This window comes from Natator depressus, chromosome 28 (assembly GCF_965152275.1).
Source record: "Natator depressus isolate rNatDep1 chromosome 28, rNatDep2.hap1, whole genome shotgun sequence".
NCBI classification, from domain to species: domain Eukaryota; kingdom Metazoa; phylum Chordata; order Testudines; family Cheloniidae; genus Natator; species Natator depressus.
The window spans coordinates 12682119-12708007 of NC_134261.1; the positions used below are offsets into that span (position 1 = coordinate 12682119).

Here is a 25889-nt window from a genome sequence, read left to right on the forward strand (position 1 = left end):
GGTGGGAATGTCCGTTTGGGGGTCCTAGGCAGGTGGTGGTGGGGTACCAGGAAGGTGGAGTGGTGGGATTCTGGGGGGGGTCCTGGCCAATGAGGTGGGTGGGCCTGGGTCCTAGTGGCTCATGGGGGGAGCGTCTGGGGAGAGTCTCGGTGGGAGGGTCGGATCTGGACCTGTGGTGCTGCGAGCCTGGGGAACTCCCTGCCACAGGACCCTGCGAGCACACGCTGGCCTCCAGCCGGAGCAGGGACACCCAGCGTGTGGCAGGGCTCAGCCACCTCACCACATCAGGGATCGGGAAGAACCATGGTGGGGGAGATGGGAGGATGCCCCCTGCCCCGCTTCCCCTAGACTCCCGGCTTTTCCCACAACCCCCTCGAGAGGCATGGAATCGGCCTCAGGTTACCCTGGGGAAACTGAGGCAGAGAAGGACAAAAATCCCCCACCGGGGATAGAACCCAGGCATCCTGTGCTGGGCGGGCGGTGAGGAGGGGAGCTTGGGCATTTTCCCTGGCACCCTTTTGAGCTGGCACCAATACCCACCTCACCCTGCGGGACTGCAAGTCTCAGCTCTTTCCCATAGCTCCTTGGGCAACAGGCTGCCTCTGGGTGTGAACCCAGGCGTCCGAGGGCCCAGCACAGGACTTGCCGGGCCTGTGAGCCAACAGCCCAGTCCCTCCCCGACCTCTGACCAGCACTTACTGGTTAGCGGCTAGAAGGTGGTCGCCTGGACCTCTGGGAGGAGAGTGGGGTCCAGTGGTTGCAGGTGGGGGCTGGGAGCCAGGACTCCTGGGTTCTCTCCCAGGCTCTGGGAAGGGAGTGGGGGCTGGTAGTTGGAGCAGTGGGGGCTGGGAGCCAGGACTCCTGGGTTCTCTCCCTGGCTCTGGAAGGGGAGTGGGGGCTGGTGGGTTAGAGCAAGGGGGGCTGGGAGCCAGGACTCCTGGGTTCTCTCCCTGGCTCTGGAAGGGGAGTGGGGGCTGGTGGGTTAGAGCAGGGGGGGGCTGGGAGCCAGGACTCCTGGGTTCTCTCCCTGGCTCTGGAAGGGGAGTGGGGGCTGGTGGGTTAGAGCAGGGGGGGCTGGGAGCCAGGACTCCTGGGTTCTCTCCCTGGCTCTGGGAAGGGAGTGGGGGCTGGTGGTTGGAGCAGTGGGGGCTGGGAGCCAGGACTCCTGGGTTCTCTCCCTGGCTCTGGAAGGGGAGTGGGGGCTGGTGGGTTAGAGCAGGGGGGGCTGGGAGCCAGGACTCCTGGGTTCTCTCCCTGGCTCTGGGAAGGGAGTGGGGGCTGGTGGTTGGAGCAGTGGGGGCTGGGAGCCAGGACTCCTGGGTTCTGGCTCTGGGAGGGGAGGGGGGGCTGGTGGGTTAGAGCAGGGGGGGCTGGGAGCCAGGACTCCTGGGTTCTCTCCCTGGCTCTGGAAGGGGAGTGGGGGCTGGTGGGTTAGAGCAGGGGGGCTGGGAGCCAGGACTCCTGGGTTCTCTCCCTGGCTCTGGAAGGGGAGTGGGGGCTGGTGGGTTAGAGGAGGGGGGGCTGGGAGCCAGGACTCCTGGGTTCTCTCCTTGGTTCTGGGAGGCCGAGCTCACATTTTACGCCTGTCCCACCCCCCCGAAGCAGCGCCGGCCTCTTTCCGGTTGGGGGGGGGGGGCTGAAGTGGCTAGACAGAAAATCGGGGAGCTGAGGCCCCCCCAACGCCAGGCCGGAGTCGGGCACGGTGGGGCTGATGCCCTGTGGGGATCCTCGACTCCCTGTCGCCCCCCCCGGCGGGGACCTGGCTACGGGCCGCGGAGCAGCGGTCACGGGGCGCTGAGGACCCAGGCGTCCGGGCTGCCGTGCGCGGCGGGGACCCAGGCGTCCGGGCTGCAGCAAGCGCTGCCGCCCGGGCTGGTATGTGCGGGGCACAGGAAGGGGCCGGGAGGAAGGAGGCCGGAGCCGGGGAGAACAAAGGACGGTGAGTGGGTCTCGGCGGGGAGAAGCCGGAGTTGCGGGGGCTTGAACTGTCTCTGGGCAGCCAGGAAATTCCCGGGGGGGGGAGTTAATTGGATCCGGTCCCTGTTTGTGCCACTTGCCCCCCCCTTCCCCTTTTCTCTCTCAGTGTCTCACACGTGGCTGTAAAATCAGGGGACGACCCCCCCCCTTCCCCTCCAACCATCAGCCCCCCGGAGCCCCCCTGTTCTCGCCATAATCCTCCAATGTCCCTTGACAGTCTCCTCCCCGGGGGGGTCCCCCCACCCTGCAGCGATTTGCCCTTGGGCGGGTTGCCCTGAGTCTTTCCCCCAAAGGGGTGGGGGGTCGGGGGGGGCTGTTTGGGGGAGCCCTGAGACCCGGCTGCCTCTGGGGTGGGGATGGGGGGGCGGTCTCTGCCAGGGTGGGGAAGGGAGGGGCACGTGTCCCCCATGGGGGTGGCCCAGAGCCAGGTTCCCCCATCCACGTGGCTGCCCCCCCATCACAGTTGCCCCGAGCCACCTGCCCATCCCCCACTGCTGCCCCCTTCCCTCCTCCAGGGACCTTCCCGCTCCCCGGCCCCCTTAAAACTGGCTCCCCAAGGTCTCCCTGCGGCCCATGTGAATAGTGGGGGTGGGAGGGTCCATCACTTTGTGTTTCTGTGTTGGACAGTCCCATAAAATCCCTTCAAACTGTCCCCCTTTCCCCCTCCCGTTATTTAATAGCCACATTAAATCCCCTCAGGTCTGGGCGTTTTTCTCTCAGGTGATCAAACGCGGAGTTTGTGACCCATTTTCTCTGCGAATCTCAAAGACTGATCTAAAATACCCTAACATTTTGCCCCACTTTCTCTCTAGTTGTCTATTACTAATTAGTCGATTCCTCATACCCGGAGAATTTTCCATCTCTTTAATTATAAAATAACAACAAAATCTCAGATTTAGGCTTTTTCTCAAATTCTTGAACGTGAACACAGTAGAATTTTTTTGCAAACGGTGCCTCTTTTCTCTCTCTCCATTTTTCAAATGAGGAAGGGAAACACACTCAGATTTTACCTCTTACAACAACGGACATAAAATCCCTCAGATTTTCCACTTTGCTCTCTAATTTGCAAAAATGGATCCAAAATTCCTCCGATTTCTGCCCTTTTCTCTTTCTGAACACTGATCTCAAGTCTCAGGTTTTGCCTCTTTCTAGGTCATTATCAAATGTCAATTAAAAATCCTCTCGGGTTTGGGGCTCTTCCCCATGTCTCTAAATCCCAGCAACTTCTTCCTTGGAGGGGACCAGTGGCCCTGAGTCGTTCTCCATCCTGGAGGTCGCAGGGAGTTAAATTGCCCAGTGATCGTCTTTCCCTCTCCTTTGCGAATCGTTTGTCCCGCCCCCGTTATCTTTGTTAAAAGGTTTGCCGATGAACGAGACCAGCCACATATTTAATAGACATCGCAGCCAGAGGCCTCCCCCTCTTTGGGGGATCAGTGGCTCCCAGCTGGCGACAGGAGAGTTGGCTGGACCCTTTTCTTTTCTCCAGCTGGCACGGGATGAGGAGGTCCCTCTGAGTGCAGCGTGGGTCCAGAAATATCCCAAACCCCGTGACAAAGGGTCTCCGTGAGGGGTGGCTTCCCACAGTGCTAAGATGCAGCCACCTCTGGGGTGGATCCAGGTGGCCATTATTTGCTAGTGACGGGACATGGAAATTTCTTGTCTATTTTGGCCCCTCCAGGCCTTCCCTTCTCCTGTTAAAGAAGCGTCCCCCCGGGCTCCCTCTGCCTGTGTGACTGGCCAGCAGAGGCAGGTGATAACTTTCTATCCACTTATCAAACACTGTGAGGTGAAACCACCACCGATTTCTGCTTCTCTCCCCTCTGGAAAATTGCAGGGGCTTCAGGTTCTGGAGGGAAAACTGTTAACCCGAATTCTTGCCCTAGATCGAGGGAGGTGGGAAGGGGGTGAGCACTCGCACACAGTGATCTGTTGAAGAGGATTCTGGCCTCATCCTTTCTGAACTGTGCTTCTGGTGTCATTGGGACGAGTGTTAATCCGGAGTCACTGCAAGGAAAGACAAGGAGTGACTCCAGATTTACAATGGGGCAAATGAGATCAGCAGCTGTGCCCATGGGGAGGTGGTTTCGTTCGCTGCTCTCCCCAGAGAGCTCTGGTTGTTGCTAAAGGAGGGAAGGCGGCTCAAACTCTCTGTCCCTCTCTGTTGTCAGGGGTTGGCTGTGTGTGTTTCCTCTGCGTGCTGCCCCGACTCTGGCCAGGTAGCCGGCACCACAAGTCTTGATCGAACTGCCCAGGAAGACCACGGACTTGGGTTGAGTGGCAAAGGCGCTTGGCCAGGTTTATTGTTAACGATGCACGGTCCTAATGCCCGGCAGATTCTGTGGGGACGCTAACACATGGATGCCCGTTACAAGAGTTGACAAGAAGGGGTGAATATCAACACAGGGAAAATTACTTTTTGAAGTGCTAACGAGGCCAGTTCAATCAAGGTGGATGTGGCCCATTCCCAACGGTTGACAAGAAGGTGTGTGTATCAACAGAGGGAAAATTATTTTTTGTAGGGACCCAGCCACTCCCAGTCTTTATTCAGGCCTAATTTGATGGTGTCAGGTTTGCAAATTCATTCCAGTTCTGCAGTTTCTCGCTGAAGTCTGTTTTTTGAAGTTTTTCTGGGGAAGAATGGCCACGTTTAGGTCTGTTATTGAGTGTCCAGGGAGATTGAAGTGTTCTCCGACTGGTTTTTGAATGTTACAGTTCTTGATGTCTGATTTGTGTCCATTTATTCTTTTACGTAGCGACTGTCCGGTTTGGCCAATGTACATGGCAGAGGGGCATTGCTGGCACGTGATTGCTGTGGGGAATGGGCCAATCCACCCTAATTGAATTGGCCTCGTTAGCACTGACCTCCCACTCAGTAAGGCAACTCCCATGTTTTCATGTGGTGTGTATTTATACCTGCCTCTGTATTTTCCACTCCATGCATCTGATGAAGTGGGTTTTAGCTCACAAAAGCTTACACCCAAATAAATTTGTTAGTCTCTAAGGTGCCACAAGGACTCCTTGCTGTTTTTGTGGATACAGACTAACACGGCTGCCCCCCAATATTTGTTACTGGGGAGGCTTAAAAATGTCTCTGTGAGCTTAGCCTGGCAGGAGGGGCCAGGTCTACACTATAATACAGAGAACAAGCATTTTCCCAGCATGGCAGAATCTAGGCTGTCTGTCTGCAGGGAAAGGGCCTGGGGGAACTGTGATGTGAAATGAACTAAAGCCCGTTCCTAAACCTCCACAACTGCCCTTCTCGCCCTGTCAGGCTGCAGAATGACGCCCACGTTTCGCTCCAGCTGATCCCGTCCTCCCATGGGACAGGGGAGAGAAATGGCTGCAGAGGAGCCAGTTCAGGTAGGGATTATTGGGGGGTTGCTGATGGGTTCCTGCAGGAGAGAGAGGGACAGCAAATACACCGGAGGTGGGAACGTTTCATTAGTCTGGTTTGGAGGTTGGAGCAAGGCAGGAAATGCACAGGATGGAGAAAGGGAGGAGGACACGGGGTGGCAAACCTGCTGGAAGTTATTTAATAAGTGGCCTAGATTCTAGGAACAGACCCATGAGGTTCGGAGGTGGAAATGCCCTAATTTGTGGAAGAGGAAACAACCCACCTACCTGGGGCTGGGAAAACGGACCAGACTCCCAGTGCTGGAGCCTGACCCGGCTAACCAGCAGCTGCTGTGAGATATGAAGGGGGCACCCACCAATCAAACTTAGGGGAGATTTCCGTCCCTCATATCCAGCTCCTCACAAGGAGGAGGGTGTTGGGCTTCCTACCAGGGAGCTCGCCCTGGACCCTGTTGGGGGCTCCATCTCCTGTATCAGTCTGTGATTAGTCGGTGTGATGAATTTGCGGGGAGAGACAAGCAGCCTCTCTCTTTGTCCCCTCACCCTGGTGTTTCCTGGATCCTCTGAGTGGTGTGGAGATGGGACTCTATTGATGCCAAACCATCCAGAGCTTCCATTTGATTGGCTCGTCTCCCCCATGAATAGTGGGGCTGTGACTGGGGCAGCAGGTCCTGAGTGGGGGGCTCTTGCTCTTTCAGGGGCCGGTGACCTTCGAGGAGGTGGCTGTGTATTTCACCAGGGAAGAGGGGGCTCTGCTGGACCCCGCTCAGAGAGCCCTCTACAGAGACGTCATGCAGGAGACCTATGAGAATGTGACCTTGCTGGGTAAGGGTTCCCGTCCCCTCGGTTCTTGGAGGGGGAAGTGACTAATTAAGGTTCACGTCATCTCTATAATGTAACCATTACACTGCCCTGATTCAGCATCACCCCACATGCCAGTGACACACACACTAGCCCTCTGCCCTCCCCTGCTACCCAACACTGCGGGAACAGAGCACATCAGCAGTTTAGCACATGGTCAAATACCTTCTGGGTTTAAGGTGAAACTGGGGTTTGGGTCCCGCATAGTGAACAGAAGCTTCCAGCCCCGGCCTTCACTCCATGCAAACCAGCTCCGACTTACAGAATGATCCCACTCCCTTACCCTCACCTTGAGGATTTCTTCTGAGTCGTTGCCTTCCCTTGCCCTGCAGATCACTACCATGTATCCCACCAGGGTGCTGACAATCCCCGTGGCAAGAACTCCCCCTTGTGCACCTTTACTGACAACCTACAACCCTGAGCACTGAAATGGGGCAGACTCGGTCCCTCAGGGGTCACATGCACCTCTCCGCATACCACAGTCACAGCTCTGCCAAGCTGCTCCAGCTACTCCCTCCACCGTCCGATTACAGCTACACCTGGCCCAGTGCACACAGCCGGAGGGCATGCCGATAAATGCTGGGATTCCCGTCTGTAGAGCACAATGCAATGGCATGTTCTTAGTCCTTCCTCGTATCTGTTATAGATTCACAGATTTTTAAGGCCAGAAGGGATGATTAGGTCATCTCGTCTGGTCTCTTGTATAACTCGGGCAATAGAATTTCATCCAGTTACTGCCGTATTCAGCTGAACACCTTGTGTTGGACTAAATCCTCTCCCAAAAAGGCATCCGGCCCTGACATGAGACTTCCGGAGATGGAGAATCTGCCGCTTTCCTTGCTAGTTTGTTAACCTTTGCCCCGGCCTCACGGCACCGTTCCCAGTGGTTAGTGCCCGCTGCAGGGTTAGTTCAGGAGCGGAGCCACGCTCGCGTTACGGGCGTGGCGTGGGCTTTAACTCTTCGTTTCGTAGTCCTCCGAGGCTTAAGGGTAGCTACCATCCAACGCTGGAAGGACCGGAGTCGGCACTTGGCAATTTGACCTCTGCGTGAATGGCGCGTGTGGGTATTTAATTACCTGGATTTTTTTTTTTTTAAATGGCTGTGTGGCGAGCTTCGTACCTCATCGACCCCTTAAGTCAGGGGGGCGGGAGGTAACCCCGCCTCTCTACGCCTGCATGCGTTTTCTTAACCCCCCCCCCCCGGTAGTCAGCCCAGTGTGGCCCAATGCCCAGGGTCCGTCTGTTGCCTCTTTTTGAGTGGCGTAATGCAGCCTAGCGTCTGGAGTCCACTCAGTGTGCCCCAGGGCAGTGCGGCCCAATGGCCGGAGTCCGCCTAATTCCCCCTCCCCTAGTGGGATAGTGCAGCCTAGCGGCCAGAGTCAATACAGCCACTTTTAGAGGCAAAATGGGGGCCTAGTGGCTGGTACTTGGGGGCCGTCACAAGGGGGTGGCAGCCCCCGGTAGGGGGGCCCAGGCCCACCCAACTCCACCAGGCCCCGAGCGGTCCGCCACAGGGTCAGCAGGGAATCCTCCCGAAACACGCTGCTCTCACAAGGGTGGGAGGTACCACTCCCTTGCCCTCCCTGGGTCCCTGCCTCCCGGCTCTCCGGCCGCAGTGGTCCCTATGGTATCGGGGTCTCCAGGCAGCTCGGCAGCAGACGCTCCCTGGGGTTCTCCTCTGGTCCAGGTTTCGGGCTCTTCCGCTCTCGCAGGTAAAGGCTGTAACGGCTCCGGGGCTGGAGCCCCCGCCGAGCGTCCTTCCTCCTTGGCCGTCAGCAGTTCTGCAGAGCTGCAGGGGCGAGGCTTCCTCTGCTAAGAGGGAAGGGTTGACCCCCTCCGTACCAGCGCAGGGCTGATCTGTGTCTTTGCCACAATAACTGTGCCGACCCTAGAGCTTTTGCCGGCATAGCTGTGTTGGTTTTTTCACACCCCTACCTGGCAGAGCTATGCTGGCAAAACTTTTAAGTACGGACCAGGCAAGAGTCTGCAGGTGGATTTTAGGGCCCTTTAAAATACTACTCTTGACCCAAACATTTTGATATCAGAGGGCAAGACATCCAAGAAGCGCGTTGGCAGAATGCAAGAAATATGCACAACACACGTTGTCTGAGAGGTTGGGCTCAGTCTCACATTCAAGGGTAAAGTCCAGGTTGAATAGCCACAGCACATCTCCTTGGGCCAGCTTTTTACCGTGACAGCAGGTTGCAGGAAACCCTCGAGCAGTTACAAGGGATTTAGCCTTGCAGCATATGTGCACTTCAGTGTCAGCGACTCACCAGTTTGGCTTGTGTGGCTCTGAAATGCCAAATTCTAGAGTTGCTGACCTTTTCGGTTCTGGCTCCCCGCAGAAGTCGTGGGTGCCATGTACGAACTGAGGGACTGAGATCAGTCAGGGGACAAGGAGAACCCCAGTTTGAGCCCCAGCTGCGTGCAAGGAAATGTTATAAGAACAAGACGATATTGTAAGAGGACGGAAGATGCTAAAATACGGGTTCGATCTGATGGGAATCAGTCAAATGAAAAGAAGTCCCATTCAGTTCCGTCATGTAATGGCAGACAGCTCAAAAGTGACAGGTTTTTAAAGTGCGTATTGTGACAAAGCAGGAATGTTCTTGACGTTTTCTCTGAATACGGTGTGGGCCCTGACTGCCCCACGGTCCGTGACACTTATATACCAATGCTAGAAGTCGAAGTAATAAGATGGGTGAACTACAGTGCCTCGTATTAAATGAGGCTATTGATAGAAGAGGTATCACCGAAACTCGGTGGAATGAGGATAATCAACGGGAGACAGTAACACCAGGGCACAAAATATATCGGATGGACAGAACAGGCCGTGCTGGTGGGGGAGGGGCACTATATGGGAAAGAAAACATCGAATCAGATGAAGTAAAAAAATTAAATGAACCAAACTGTGCCATAGACTCTCCAGGGATAGTAGTAATTCCATGCGCTAATAAGAAGAATGTAGCAGGAGGGATCTATTACCGGCCACCCGACCAGGATGGGGATAGCGACTGTGAAATGTTCAGAGAGATTAGAGAGGCTAGAAAAATAAAAAACTCCATAATAATGGGGGTTTCAACTCTCCCCATATTGACTGGGTACATGTCACCTCAGGACAGGATGCTGAGATAAAGTTTCTTGACACCTTAAATGACGGCTTCTTGGAGCAGCTGGTCCTGGAATCCACAAGAGGAGAGACAATTCTTGATTTAGTCCGAAGTGGAGCACAGGATCTGGTGCAAGAGGTGAATAGAGCTGGACTGCCTGATAATAGTGACCCTAATATAATTAAATTTAACATCCCTGTGGCAGGGAAAACACCACAGCAGCCCAACCCTGTAGCATTTAATTTCAGAAAGGGGAACTACACAAAAACGAGGAGGTTAGTGAAACAGAAATTAAAAGGTACAGCGCCAAATGTAAAATCCCTGCAAGCTCCATGGACACTTTTTAAAGACACCACAATAGAGGCTCAACTTAAATGTGTACCCCAAATGATAAAACATAGTAAGAGAAACAAAAAAGAGCCACTGTGGCTGTCAAGGTTCCTCCCCCACTCTGAACTCTAGGGTACAGATGTGGGGACCTGCATGAAAAACCTCCTAAGCTTATCTTTACCAGCTTAGGTCAAAACTTCCCCAAGGTACAAAATATTCCACCCTTTTGTCCTTGGATTGGCCGCTACCACCACCAAACAAATACTGGTTACTGGGGAAGAGCTGTTTGGACACGTCTTTCCCCCCAAAATACTTCCCAAAACCTTGCACCCCACTTCCTGGACAAGGTTTGGTAAAAAGCCTCACCAATTTGCCTAGGTGACTACAGACCCAGACCCTTGGATCTTAAGAACAATGAACAATCCTCCCAACACTTGCACCCTCCCTTTCCTGGGAAATGTTGGATAAAAAGCCTCACCAATTTGCATAGGTGACCACAGACCCAAACCCCTGGATCTGAGAACAATGAAAAAGCATTCAGTTTTCTTACAAGAAGACTTTTAATAAAAATAGAAGTAATTAGAAATAAGAAATCCCCCCTGTAAAATCAGGATGGTAAATACCTTACAGGGTAATTAGATTCAAAACATAGAGAACCCCTCTAGGCAAAAACCTTAAGTTACAAAAAAGATACACAGACAGAAATAGTTATTCTATTCAGCACAATTCTTTTCTCAGCCATTTAAAGAAATCATAATCTAACACATACCTAGCTAGATTACTTACTAAAAGTTCTAAGGCTTCATTCCTGGTCTATCTCCGGCAAAGACAAAATGTAGACAGACACACAAACCCTTTGTTTCTCTCCCTCCTCCCAGCTTTTGAAAGTATCTTGTCTCCTCATTGGTCATTTTGGTCAGGTGCCAGCGAGGTTACCTTTAGCTTCTTAACCCTTTACAGGTGAGAGGAGATTTCCTCTGGCCAGGAGGGATTTTAAAGGGGTTTACCCTTCCCTTTCTATTTATGACACGCCCCCCAAATCTCAGCTAGGGTGAAACACTGGCTGGGATTTCTTCCTGGAGCTCTAGGAAAACAGAGTTAATAAGACACATGCATCTCTAAATATGCTACCAAGTACATAAAGACTAACAATATTTTCCACATCTCAAGGACGATTTTAACCAGTTGAGTCTGGGAAACTTTCACGTGAGAGTGCATCAGCCACTTTGTTAGAAGCTCCTGAGATGTGTTGGATGTCGAAATCAAAACCTTGGAGAGCTAAACTCCACCGAAGAAGTTTTTTGTTATTTTCTTTGACGGTGTGAAGCCACTTCAGTGCAGCATGGTCGGTTTGCAGGTGGAAACGCCGTCCCCAAACATATGGGCGTAGCTTTTCCAGAGCGTAGACAATGGCGTAACATTCTTTTTCAGTGATTGACCAGTTGCTTTCCCTCTCAGACAGTTTTTTGCTGAGAAACACTACAGGGTGGAATTCTTGATCAGGTCCTTTCTGCATTAAAACTGCTCCCACACCACGCTCGGACGCATCTGTGGTTACTAGGAACGGTTTGTCAAAGTCTGGGGCCCTTAGTACAGGGTCAGACATGAGTGTCGCTTTAAGCTTGTTAAAGGCCTTCTGACACTTTTCGGTCCACTGCACAGCATTTGGCTGTTTCTTTTTGGTTAGGTCTGTCAGTGGGGCGGCGATTTGGCTGTAGTGCGGTACAAATCGTCTGTAATAACCGGCCAAGCCTAAAAAGGATTGAACCTGTTTCTTTGACTTTGGGACAGGCCACTTTTGGATAGCATCCACTTTGGCCTGTAGGGGGCTGATAGTTCCTTGACCCACCTGGTGTCCAAGGTAAGTCACTTTGTTTAGGCCTATTTGACACTTCTTAGCCTTAACAGTTAGTCCTGCCTCCCTTATGCGCTCAAGGACTTTTTGTAGATGTTCCAGGTGGTCTGCCCAGGAATCCGAAAATATGGCCACATCATCAAGGTAGGCGACTGCATATTCTCCTAATCCCGCTAGGAGACCATCTACAAGTCTTTGGAAGGTGGCGGGTGCATTTCGCAGCCCGAAAGGGAGTACATTAAATTCATACAGCCCGAGATGTGTGGTGAAGGCTGACCTTTCCTTGGCAGATTCATCTAGCGGTACCTGCCAGTACCCCTTGGTTAAGTCCAAGGTAGAGATGAACTGGGCCCGTCCCAGTTTCTCTAATAGTTCATCTGTGCGTGGCATTGGATAGTTGTCTGGGCGAGTAACAGCATTTAGCTTACGGTAGTCCACGCAAAAACGTATTTCCCCATCTGGTTTGGGAACTAGAACCACTGGAGATGCCCATGCACTGCCAGAGGGGCGGATTACCCCCATCTGTAACATATCCCGGATCTCCCGTTCTATAGCAGTTCTAGCTTGAGGAGACACCCGGTAAGGTTGGACTCTAATTGGGCGAGCATTACCTGTGTCAATGGAGTGGTATGCCCGTTCAGTCAGTCCTGGGGTGGCTGAGAACGTTGGCGCGTAGCTAGTGCACAGCTCCTGGATCTGCTGTCGCTGCATACGCCCAAGGGTCATGGAGAGGTTCACCTCTTCCACACCACCAGCACATTTCCCTTCGTAGTAGACACCTTCAGGCCACTCAGCGTCGTCTCCTCCCTGGGCTGTAAACTGACAAACCTTTAATTCTCTGGAATAAAAGGGCTTTAGAGAATTAATATGGTACACCTTAGGCTTTCGGTTGAAGGTGGGGAATGCTATGAGATAATTAACAGCTCCCAGGCGCTCCTGGACCGTGAATGGCCCTTCCCACGATGCTTCCATTTTATGGGCCTGGAGCGCCTTTAAGACCATGACCTGGTCCCCTACTTTGAAGGAACGCTCTCTGGCATGTTTATCATACCAGGCTTTTTGCTCTTTTTGAGCATCCTGTAAGTTTTCTTTAGCAAGGGCTAAAGAGGTTCGGAGGGTGTTTTGTAGGTTGGTTACAAAGTCCAGAATGTTAGTTCCTGGAGAAGGTGTAAATCCCTCCCATTGCTGCTTCACCAACTGCAATGGCCCCTTAACCTCACGGCCATATACAAGTTCAAATGGGGAAAACCCTAAACTGGGGTGTGGTACAGCTCTGTAGGCAAAGAGCAACTGCTGCAACACTAGGTCCCAATCATTGGAGTGCTCATTTACGAATTTACGTATCATGGCCCCCAAAGTTCCATTAAACTTCTCCACCATGCCATTTGTTTGATGGTGGTAAGGAGTGGCAACCAAGTGATTTACCCCATGAGCTTCCCAAAGGTTTTTCATAGTTCCTGCCAGGAAATTAGTCCCTGCATCTGTGAGGATGTCGGAGGGCCAACCTACCCTGGCAAAAATGTCTGCTAGTGCCTGGCACACACTGTTAGCCCTGGTGTTGCTTAGAGCTACTGCTTCCGGCCATCGGGTGGCAAAATCCATGAAAGTCAGTATGTACCGCTTTCCTCTGGGTGTCTTTTTCGGAAAAGGACCCAGAATATCCACAGCTACTCGCTGAAATGGAACTTCAATGATGGGGAGTGGCTGGAGAGGGGCTTTGACCTGGTCTTGGGGCTTTCCCACTCTTTGGCACACCTCACAAGACTGGACATAGGTAGAAACATCCTTGCCCATTCCCTCCCAGTGGAATGACCCCCCCAAACGGTCTTTGGTCCGGTTCACCCCAGCATGACCACTAGGGTGGTCATGGGCTAAGCTCAAGAGCTTGGCCCGGTATTTAGTTGGAACTACCAACTGTCTCTGAGGATGCCAGTCTTCCTGGTGTCCACCAGAAAGTGTTTCCTTGTATAAAAGTCCTCTTTCTACAACAAACCTGGATCGATTAGAAGAGCTGAGAGGCGGTGGGTTGCTCCGTGCCGCCGTCCAAGCTCTCTGGAGGCTTTCATCTGCTTCCTGTTCGGTCTGGAACTGTTCCCTCGATGCTGGAGACATCAGTTCCTCATTGGATTGTGGACCTAGGCTTGGTCCCTCTGGAAGCGATATAGGGGATGGAGCTGTTTCTGTTGACTGTGAACCGCTCTCCGCTGGTGCACTATGTTGGGATTCAGGCTCCGGCTGAGCCTCTTGTGTCGGGTTATCGGCTGCTGCCAGTTCAGGTTCGGTGGGGCCCTCTGGTGTTGAGGTTGCAAGTACTGGATTCAGTGCTGACAATGGGTCTGGTGTTGGTTGTTCGGCTGGTTCCGGTTCTGGGACTGGTTCCATCTGGGTCTCTGGGACTGGATCCACTACTGCTGTTGCAGACATTGGCCTGGGGTCCGGGTCCATCACCTCTGACCGGGTCCTGATAGAAGTTTCCGGAACAGAGCTAGGCCTCACGGCTTGTTTAGCCTGGCTGCGGGTGACCGTTCCCACCCTCTTGGCCTGCTTCACATGATTGGCCAAGTCTTCCCCCAACAGCATGGGGATGGGATAATCATCATAGACTGCAAAAGTCCACATTCCTGACCAGCCCTTGTACTGGACAGGCAACTTGGCTGTAGGCAAATCGAAAGAGTTGGACTTGAAGGGTTGAATCGTCACTTGGATCTCTGGGTTGATTAACTTGGGGTCCACTAAGGAAGCATGGATAGCTGACACTTGTGCTCCGGTGTCCCTCCACGCGGTGACCTTCTTCCCGCCCACACTCACAGTTTCCCTCCGCTCCAAGGGTATCTGGGAGGTATCTGGGCCTGTGGACCTCTGGTGCGATTCCGGTGCAATGAACTGTAATCTGTTGGGGTTCTTGGGGCAGTTGGCCTTTACATGCCCCAGCTCGTTACATTTAAAACATCGTCCAGCTGACGGGTCACTGGGGCGAGGAGGGTTGCTGGAGAACGGGGTGGTGGGACGATAAGGGGTCTGGAGGGTTCTTTGGGAGGTAGGTGGGGCTTTGGGCGGCCCCCGGTAATAGGGTGTGGCCTGGGGTTGTCCCTTCTGGTCTCCGCTCCAACTGCGACCAGTTTTTTTCTTCTCTGCCACCTCCACCCATCTGGCTCCAATCTCTCCTGCCTCGATTACAGTTTTGGGCTTCCCATCTAGGATGTACCTTTCTATTTCTTCAGGAACACCCTCTAAGAATTGTTCCATTTGCATTAGGAAGGGCAAATTTACTGGAGATTCAACACTTGCTCCGGATATCCAGGCATCCCAATGTTTCACAATGTGGTAGGCATGTCGGGTAAATGACACGTCTGGTTTCCACCTTAGGGCTCTGAACCTCCGACGAGACTGCTCGGGTGTTATCCCCATTCTGACTCTCGCCTTGGATTTAAACAGTTCATACTTGTTCATGTGTTCTTTAGGCATTTCAGCTGCCACCTCAGCTAAGGGTCCACTGAGCTGCGGCCTCAGCTCTACCATGTATTGGTCAGTAGAGATGTTGTACCCAAGGCAGGCCCTTTCGAAGTTTTCTAAGAAGGCCTCAGTATCATCACCTGCCTTGTAGGTGGGGAACTTTCTGGGATGGGGAGTGGTACCTGGAGAAGGATTGCTAGGGTTTGTTGGTATATTCTGCTGAGCCTTTACCTTCTCCATCTCCAGTGCATGCTTCCTCTCTTTTTCCTTCTCCTCCTCCACATGCTTCCTCTCTTTTTCCTTCTCCTCCTCCACATGCTTCCTCTCTTTTTCCTTCTCCTCCTCCACATGCTTCCTCTCTTTTTCCTTCTCCTCCTCCACATGCTTCCTTGCCTCCATTTCCCTCCTGTGGGCAGCCTCCTGTACCTCCTTTTCCAGCCGCATGAGTTCTATCTGTCTTTCATGTTCCTTTTGTTTTTCCTCAGCCTGAAATCTGGCTAATTCCATCTTTTGTTGTGCTGTGGATTCTGTCATCCTAACCTCTCTGTTTTTAACTAACTTTACACCCGAGGTTTAGAAATAAACAAACAAAACTTGGCTGTAAAATTTTGCTGTGCTGGAATAGAATACCTATTCTCTGATAGTGATTGTCAGCCTACAGAAAAAGACAATTCCCTTGTCTCTGCTCTGGGCCCAAATCAAAGCAAAAACTTCCAACTACTTTGAAACCTGTTTACCCAGCCCAAAGAAAAAACAAGTTTCCTTTTTAAACTTGTGCTCCTTGTAAAAAATCAAAATCCAAAAAAAAACCCCTGCCACTTTTGTCTCCAGGCAAATGGGTAGAACACCCCTCCTTCTATTTACTTTTAGGGAAACAAAAAACTCTGGGTTGGAAGACTGTGAATTTCCCTGCAGGAGTTAAGTACCCTGCCTCCAGGCAAAGAAAACCTGCAATTCACAAAGATAATCCCCTTTTGTCTCTGCTTGGCCACAAAGCAGAGAAAAACAAGCTGCTTTCAGTTTCAGCAGCTTCTGGACTTCCTTTTTTTTTAAAATCTGTATTTCTAGTTCAAAAAAATCTCAACTGGATCTCAAAATGATTTCAGGTTAATCCCACCACTCTGCCACCATGTCAAGGTTCCTCCCCCACTCTGAACTCTAGGGTACAGATGTGGGGACCTGCATGAAAAACCTCCTAAGCTTATCTTTACCAGCTTAGGTCAAAACTTCCCCAAGGTACAAAATATTCCACCCTTTTGTCCTTGGATTGGCCGCTACCACCACCAAACAAATACTGGTTACTGGGGAAGAGCTGTTTGGACACGTCTTTCCCCCCAAAATACTTCCCAAAACCTTGCACCCCACTTCCTGGACAAGGTTTGGTAAAAAGCCTCACCAATTTGCCTAGGTGACTACAGACCCAGACCCTTGGATCTTAAGAACAATGAACAATCCTCCCAACACTTGCACCCTCCCTTTCCTGGGAAATGTTGGATAAAAAGCCTCACCAATTTGCATAGGTGACCACAGACCCAAACCCCTGGATCTGAGAACAATGAAAAAGCATTCAGTTTTCTTACAAGAAGACTTTTAATAAAAATAGAAGTAATTAGAAATAAGAAATCCCCCCTGTAAAATCAGGATGGTAAATACCTTACAGGGTAATTAGATTCAAAACATAGAGAACCCCTCTAGGCAAAAACCTTAAGTTACAAAAAAGATACACAGACAGAAATAGTTATTCTATTCAGCACAATTCTTTTCTCAGCCATTTAAAGAAATCATAATCTAACACATACCTAGCTAGATTACTTACTAAAAGTTCTAAGGCTTCATTCCTGGTCTATCTCCGGCAAAGACAAAATGTAGACAGACACACAAACCCTTTGTTTCTCTCCCTCCTCCCAGCTTTTGAAAGTATCTTGTCTCCTCATTGGTCATTTTGGTCAGGTGCCAGCGAGGTTACCTTTAGCTTCTTAACCCTTTACAGGTGAGAGGAGATTTCCTCTGGCCAGGAGGGATTTTAAAGGGGTTTACCCTTCCCTTTCTATTTATGACAGTGGCTAAACAACAAAGTAAAAGAAGCCGTGAGAGGCAAAAAGGCATCCTTTAAAACCTGGAAGTTAAATCCTAGTGAGGAAAATAGAAAGGAGCATAAACTCTGGCCAATGAAGTGTAAAAATATAATTAGGAAGGCCAAAAAAAGAATTTGAAGAACAGCTAGCCAAAGACTCAAAAAGTAATAGCAACTGGACGATGGAGGTGCTAAAGGAGCCCTCAAGGACGATCAGGCCATTGTGGAGAAACTAAATGAGTTCTTTGCATCGGTCTTCATGGCTGAGGATGTGAGGGAGAGTCCCAAACCTGAGATATTCTGTTTAGGTGACAGATCTGAGGAACTGTCCTAGACCGAGGTGTCATTAGAGGAGGTTTTGGAACAAATTGAAAAACTAAGCAGGAATAAGTCACCAGAACCAGATGGGATTCACCCAAGCGTTGTGAAGGAACTTAAATGTGAAATTGCAGAGCTACTAACTATGGTTTGTAAGCTACCATTTAAATCAGCTTCTGGACCAAATGACTGGAAGATAGCTAATGTGACACCAGTTTTTAAAAAGGGCTCCAGAGGTGATCCCAGAAATTACAGGCCTCTAAGCCTGACTTCAGTACCGGGCAAACTGGTTGAAACTATAGGAAAGAACAAAATTGTTAGACACATAAATGAACATAATTTGTTGAGGAAGAGTCAGCATGGTTTTTGTAAAGGGAAATCATGCCTCACCAATCTACAAGAATTCTTTGAGGGGGTCAACAAGCATGTGGACAAGGGGGATATGGTGTACTTAGATTTTCAGAAAGTCTTTGACAAGGTCCCTCACCAAAGGCTCTTAAGCAAAGTAAGTTGTCATGGGATAAGAGGGAAGGTCCTTTCCGGGATCAGTAACTAGTTAAAAGACAGGAAACAAAGCGTAGGAATAAATGGTCATTTTTCAGAATGGAGAGAGGTAAATCGTGGTGTCCCCCACGGGTCTGTTCTGGGCCCAGTCCTATTCAACATATTCATAAATGATCTGGGAAAAGGGGTAAACAGTGAGGTGGCAAAATTTGCAGATGATACAAAACTACTCAAGATAGTTAAGACCCAGGCAGACTGCGAAGAGCTACAAAAGGATCTCTCAAAACTGGGTGACTGGGCAACAAAATGGCAGACGAAATTCAGTGTTGATAAATGCAAAGTAATGCACATTGGAAAACATAATCCCAACTCTACATATAAAATGATGGGGTCTAAATTAGCTGTTACCACTCAAGAAAGGGACTTTGGAGTCATTGTGGATAGTTCTCTGAAATCATCCACTCAATGTGCAGCGGCAGTCAAAAAAGCCAACAGAATGCTGGGAATAATTAAGAAAGGGATAGATAATAAGGCAGAAAATATCCTATTGCCTCTATATAAATCCATGGTACACCCACACCTTGAATACTGCGTGCAGATGTGGTTGCCCCATCTCAAAAGAGATATATTGGAATTGGAAAAGGTTCAGAAAAGGGCAACAAAAATGATTAGGGTTATGGAATGGCTTCCATATGAGGAGAGATTAATAAGACTGGGACTTTTCATCTCGGAAAAGAGATAACTAAGGGGGATATACTAGAGGTCTATAAATTCATGACTAGTGTGGAGAAAGTAGATAACGAAGTGTTGTTTACTACTTCTCATAACACAAGAACAAGGGGTCACCCAATGAAATTAATAGGCAGCAGGTTTAAAACAAACGAAGTATTTCTTCACACAACGCAGTTAACTTGTGGAACTCCTTGCCAGAGGATGTTGTGAAGGCCAAAACCATAACAGGGTTCAAAAATGAACTAGATAAGTTCATGGAGGATAGGTCCATCAGTGGCTATTAGCCAGGATGGGCAGGGATGGTGTCGCTGGCCTCTGTTTGCCAGAAGCTGGGAATGAGCGACAGGGGATGGATCACCTGATGATGACCTGTCAGTTCATTCCCTCTGGGGCACGTGGCATTGGCCACTGTCGGCAGACAGGACACTGGGCTAGATGGACCCTTGGTCTGACCCAGTCTGGCTGTTCTGATGTAAAAAGCTGTCTCTGGTGGCAGGGCTGTATCTCAGGAATCTCTTGATCAAATAAACCGAGATTTGGACCAGTCGCCCTTCGCTGAATGCCCATAAAAACCAGAAAATTTCAAGACAAGTCGAAGAAACATGTGGCTTTTACAGTTGTTAGACTAGTTCATGTTTAAACAGAAAATAAGGCTTCTGTCCACCGAGCCGACAGGAGATCCCTTCGCATTGCTGTAGTGAGTGGCTACCCTGAAGCACGACAGCAGGGCAGCTACAGTGTCTTAAGTGTAGACAAGCCCTGAGAGACGACATTTAGTGACACCCCCAGTCCCTCCTATTCCTTACTGCGCTGAACCCACCAACCCATGCTCGCTGATCCCGGCTTTCGTACAACTCTCCCATTGTCTCTGGGTTTCTCTCTGTGATTAAGAAGCAGGTCCAAGGTGACTTCTTCTCTGGCTGGAGTCTTTACTCTCTGGGACATGTGTTTTAGGAGCCCCTTTGATGAGGAGCGTCGGGGCTGTGTGTGTTCCCAGCAGAGATGGGGATAGCTAAATCCCTCATACGCAGAGTGTCCTGCACCTTGGAGCACCTGGGGAGCTGCCCTCAGGATTTTACTGATTTAAAACGGGCTGGGGTAAAAGTAATACAATCTTCTTTGTGACGAATGTCCCATGAATTCCTCTCATCTCCCTTGTTTTCTTTCCCCTGAGCAGGGTTTCCCGTTTCCAAACCTGACGTGATCTCCCAGCTGGAACGAGGGGAGGAGCCGTGGGTCCTGGATCTCCAGGGATCTGAGGAAGGAGGGATCCTGAGAAGTGTCTGTGCAGGTGAGGGATCGTTAAACCAATTCAAAAACTCTCAGTGCCAGGAGTATCCCCAGGAGGCCTTGTACCCTATGGGCAGCTATCGCTCACGGCTTCCCACCTATCCTCACTGACACCTGGCAGCAGCTCCCTGCCTGATGGGATGTGGAGGCAGAATTGTCCCCCTCCTCTCTGCCCTATGGGGAAGGGTTTTGGAGAATTCAGCTATTAGGTTTTTTCTGTCTCTTCAGCTCTAATTTCAGTTTGTTTCCCTTTTCCACCCTGTTTCTGAGATTTCTCCCTCTGTCCCAGCAGGTGCTGGGATGGTGAGTGAGAACGAGGAACAGAATCCTCAGCAGGAAGATGCTGAGCAAGTGGAACCATATGGGGGATTATCGCAAGGATCCCAGGGGAATGTGTCCCGGCGTCGTGTGCAGGGAAAAGCCTGTGAGAGTCAGGACAGGCCAGAGAGAGAGCCGGGAAACCAGCCCAGGGAGAAAGTGGGCAAATCTATTAATTGTCAGCGAATTCACGAGGACATCAAGGAAATCCCAGCCCAGCAGAGAACCCTCACAGGAGAGAGAAAAAACACATGTACTGAGTGTGGGAAAACCTTCACTCTGAACTCCACCCTTATTAAACATCGGAGGATCCACACGGGAGAGCACCCCTACCAGTGCTGTGAGTGCGGGAAACAGTTTAGTGAGAAATCAAACCTTATTACACATCAGACAAGCCACACAAGAGAGAGACCCTATGAGTGCCGTGAGTGCGGGAAAAGCTTCACTCGGAGCTCAACCCTTATCAGACATCAGAGGAGCCACACAGAAGACAGACCCTATGAATGCTGTGAGTGCGGGAAAAAGTTCACTCGAAGCTCAGTCCTTATTAATCATCAGAGAATCCACACAGGAGAGCGACCCTATACATGCTGTGAGTGCGGGAAAACCTTCCCTCAGAGCTCAATCCTCTTTAAACATCAGAAGATCCACACGGGAGAGCGCCCCTACAAATGCTGTGAGTGCGGGAAACAGTTCATTGAGAAGTCCACACTTATTAAACATCAGACAAGCCACACAGGAGAAAGACCCTATGAGTGCTGTGAGTGCGGGAAAAAGTTCAGTCAGAAATCAAGCCTTATTAAACATCAGACAAGCCACACAAGAGAGAGATCCTGTCAGTGCCGTGAGTGCGGGAAAAGCTTCACCCACAGCTCATCCCTTATCAGACATCAGAGGATCCACACAGGAGAGAGACCCTATGAGTGCTGTGAGTGTGGGAAAAGCTTCACTTTCAAATACGACCTTCATAAACATCAGAGGATCCACACGGGAGAGCGCCCCTATGAATGCTGTGAGTGTGGGAAACAGTTCACCTGGAGCTCAGGGCTTATTAATCATCAGCGAATGCACACAGGAGAGCGCCCCTATGAATGCTGTGAGTGCGAGAAAAAGTTCACTCAGTGCTCGGGCCTTATTAGTCATCAGAGAATGCACACAGGAGAGCGACCCTACACATGCTGTGAGTGCGGGAAAAGCTTCACTCAGAATTCAGGCCTTCTTAATCATCAGAGAATGCACACAGGAGAGCGACCCTATACATGCTGTGAGTGCGGGAAAACGTTCCCTCAGAGCTCAGCCCTTTTTAAACATCGGAGGATCCACACGGGAGAGCGCCCCTATGAATGCTCTGAGTGCGGGAAACAGTTCAGTGAGAAATCAAAACTTATTAAACATCAGACAAGCCACACAGGAGAGAGACCCTATGAGTGCCGTGAGTGCAGGAAAAGTTTCACTCAGAGCTCATCCCTTATTAGACATCAGAAGATCCACACGGGAGAGAGACCCTATGAGTGCCGTGAGTGTGGGAAAAACTTCACTTTCAAATACGACCTTAATAAACATCAGAGGATCCATACAGGAGAGCGCCCCTATGAATGCTGTGAGTGTGGGAAACAGTTCACTTGGAGCTCAGGGCTTATTATTCATCAGAGAATCCACACAGGAGAGCGACCCCATGAATGCTGTGAGTGCGGGAAAACCTTCACGCAGAGCTCAGGGCTTATCACTCATCAGAGAATGCACACAGGAGAGCGACCCTACACATGCTGTGAGTGTGGGAAAAAATTCACTCAGAGCTCAGGCCTTCTTAATCATCAGAGAATGCACACAAGGGAGCAACCCTATATATGCTGTGAATGCGGGGAAACCTTCCCACAGGGCTCAGCCCTTTTTAAACATCAGAGGATCCACACAGGAGAGCACCCTATGAATGCTGTGAGCGAGGGAAAAGTTTCATCCGGCGCTCATACCTTAATAGACGTCAGTGATTTCACAGGATAGATAAACACCATAAAAAGTTTGTGCAGGGCAGAGAAAATATTTTTTTTAAAGACATTTGCTAATTCCCACATAGTGACTTTTTTTTTTTTTTTTTTAGGGCTGTTTGTGGCATTTGCATCACCCAGGGGAGTTGCCCGCTTTTCATTTTGCAGGTCTCCCTTCTCAGGGGTGAATCCCGTGGTCCTTTCTACCAACTCCTTTCTCCTGTGAATCATGGGAGTGTGTCTCCCTCCTGCCAGGAGTGTCCATCAGCCCCAGATACGGGAAATCGGGATGACCTCAAGTAGCTACACTGAGCGAAGGTTGACCTGGGTTTTGTCTCCTCTAGGATTTTCCATGGAGTTGGCCTGCTGGAGGTAGCTATCCTAATGTAAACACATCACTATATGTGCAGTGCTGACATACCCCAGGCTCAGTGATTGGGGTTAGCCAGCACGTTCCCCTTTGACCTCTCCTAATTGACACCAATTTTCATAGTCTAGACAAGCCCTGAGCATCACATTTATCCTGTCACCGCACTAGCAGAGCGATTGTCAGTCACCAAGTTCCCCCTTTGGCGACAGATTATCTCATTCCCAGGCTTTCTCCTGCTGGTCCAGGTTGTGCTGGACAGCAAGTTGTTTGGTTTATTCACCATTTTTTGTATTTAAAATATATTTCAATATAAAATAGAGGAAGAGGAGGAATAGGACAAACGCATATTTTTGGCAACATCAGAAGGAGATGGGGTGAGTTGGAGGGATTCCCTCCTTCTCCAGCAGCATTGGCGTCCAGCTGAGCCACGATGGAAGTTTATCCCCCTATTCTGTCCCTCCACTTCCCTAAATCTGACTCCTGAGGGCTGGAGGTGAAAGTGTCCCAGACCTGGACGGGGAATGCCAATGGATCCCAAACACAAGTGCGATCATTCCGAGTTTAAATCCCAGTTTCTGCCCATTGACAAATCCACTTCTGGGCTTGTTCCTGCCGCGCTGGGACTGTTTGCAGGTGAGAAGGTCGGCAGTTTTTCCCTCTTACGATAATGCTCATTTCTGTTTTTGTGAATAACACGGCTCCATGATAATGAAGTGCTGTTGAGTGAAGCGGGTTTGAATGGATCAGAGGAAAAAGCGACAGGAGAATCTGCTCTCCTCATTTGTGAGTCATCAGATGTAACCTGCTCTGGAATTTCATTTCGTATGAAAGAGAAAGTGACTTCTACCACTCTGTGTTGCGGGTTTTTCCTCTCTCTCCTGAACGCCATTTGATCACGTCATTGAATATTCTCCAGCATGTAGCTCAGATTTATCGGGGATGTTGGGAGAAATGCCTGTTTGCTAAAAGAGTCCTTTATTATCTTATTTTTCACTTTCCTCCACCGCTGCATGATGACATGGAAGAAGCTCAAGTGCAGTTCACTCACGAGGAGAGGATGCTCCGAGCCATCGGGGGTGCCGCCAAGGAAACAGTAGTGGGTTTAGGTCTCCGCTCTGAAATGGTGAAGAACAGCACGCCTTAAATTGTGCAACTAACTGAAGTAGCTGGGTGCATGTGGCCCAGGATGTGGGAAATGCTGTCCCTGTCTGTGTTGATGTGGAGAAAATAAAAGTGGCTCTTTTGCTGAACTTTTCCCTGGTAGATGCTGCAAATGTGCATTAAAATGAACTCAGGGCTGAATGTGATATAGCTGCAGAATATCTGTTTTTAATACGTTCCCCTCCTTTGGTGTCTTACTCGGATTCTGATGCAGGAGTGTTTCTCGTCCCTAATTTAGACCTGTGCCACCAGATTAAAGAAACAGGTAGGGCGTGTTTGGGGAAGCCATTCCTCACTAACACTGCTCAGATTTTGGGTCGTTTGGTAAAGGATTCTACACCAGAGAAGTGACCAAGGCCAAGGATTTGGCGAGAACTCAGTTCGATATAGAAGGCACCCAGCAGTTGATTTTTCGCCCCAGAGAAGGAAGCTGTGGTGAACCACGGTCCGGGTAAAACTGTTTGTTTTTTTAACACCGATCCCTAGTTTGGGGTCTCTGATTACAGTCCCAAAGGAGGCCCTGGCTCGAGTGGAAGGTCCTTCACTATTTGGATCCAAAGTTCCACGAGGCAAAATGAGAAATAGTTGATGGCTTCAGAAGAGGTTCCTTTGCCAGCCGGATTGGGCAACAAGAACGTTCATGGTGTTGAAATGACGGTAACCTAGATGGAGCTACGATAAGGCGGGTGCAAAACTGGTTGGAAAACCGTTCCCAGAGAGTAGTTATCCGTGGTTCACAGTCATCCTGGGAGGGCATAATGAGTGAGGTCCTGCAGGGATCAGTTCTGGGTCCGGTTCTGTTCAATAGCTTCATCGATGATTTAGATAATGGCATAGAGAGTACACTTATAAAGTTTGCGGACGGTACCAAGCTGGGAGGGGTTGCCAGTGCTTTGGAGGATAGGTTTAAAATTCAAAATGATCTGGACAAACTGGAGAAATGGTCTGAAGTAAATAGGATGAAATTCAATAAGGACAAATGCACAGTACTCCACTTAGGAAGGAACAATCAGGTGCACACATACAAAATGGGCAATGACTGCCTAGGAAGGAGTGTTGCGGGAAGGGAACTGGGGGTCATAGTGGATCACAAGCTAAATATGAGTCAACAGTGTAACGCTGTTGCAAAAGAAGCGAACTTCATTCTGGGATGTATTAGCAGGAGGGTTGTAAACAAAACACAAGCAGTAATTCTCTGCTCTGCTCCGTGCTGATTAGGCCGCAACTGGAGTATTGTGTCCAGTTCTGGGTGCCACGTTTCAGGAAAGATGTGGAGAAATTGGAGAAAGTCCAGAGAAGAGCAACAAAAATGATTAAAGGTCTAGAAACCATGACCTGTGAGGGAAGATTGAAAGAATTGGGTTTGTTTAGTCTGGAGAAGAGAAGACTAAGAGGGGCCGGGATAACAGTTTTCAAGTACATAAAAGGTTGTTACAAGGAGGAGGGAGAAGAATTGTTCTTCTTAACTTCTGAGGATAGGACAAGAAGCAATGGGTTTAAATTGCAGCACGGGTGGTTTAGGTTGGTCATAGGGAAAAACTTCCTCACTGTCAGGGTGGTTAGGCACTGGAATAAATTGCCCGGTCAACATGGATTCACCAAGGGCAAGTCATGCCCTTTACGCGCACTGTGGGAAACGTCCATGTTGACTGCCCGGAGAGGTTGTGGAATCTCCATCATTGGGGATTTTTAAGAGCAGGTTGGACAAACACCTGTCAGGGATGGTCTAGATAATACTTAGTCCTGCCTTGAGTGCAGGGGACTGGACTAGACACCTCTTGGTGATCCTGATCACCTTCCTGTCCTCCAAGTTGCTTCAAAATGGATTTCTTGAGGACCTGCTCCATGATTTTTCCAGGGACTGAGGTGAGGCTGACTGGTCTGTCGTTCCCCAGATTCTCCTTCTTCCCTTTTTTCAAGATGGGAACCTTTTTTCAGTCGTAACAAAATGCAAATGAAAGAAATGATGTTTGTCATAGGATGTCTACATTTATTTTTAAGCATCTTGATGGGTGCATCATGCAGGTTTTCTGTTACATATTTTTGCTACCAGTTATTTTTATGGGTGCTGACACCTCTTTTCCTTTTGAGGATGCGAGCTGGTGGAGCATGGCCATTTAACCCTCAGGCCGGGCTATAAAACCTCCTGAAAATTGGCTTTGTTTTTTCTTTTGTATTTGATATTTCTGGGGTT

General features: G+C 50.0%; 1 protein-coding gene across 1 annotated transcript; it reads left to right on the forward strand.

Moving 5' to 3' along the window:
• Nucleotides 1–1900: 1900 nt before the first annotated feature.
• Nucleotides 1901–25422, forward strand: LOC141978892 (uncharacterized). Its single transcript, XM_074941238.1, is given in 6 exon segments — nucleotides 1901–1939; nucleotides 5249–5337; nucleotides 6030–6156; nucleotides 19749–19862; nucleotides 20151–22097; nucleotides 22100–25422. Coding segments are annotated over 5 exon segments (2298 nt in total). The 5' UTR covers nucleotides 1901–1939; nucleotides 5249–5295; the 3' UTR covers nucleotides 22168–25422.
• The last annotated feature ends 467 nt before the right edge of the window (nucleotides 25423–25889 follow it).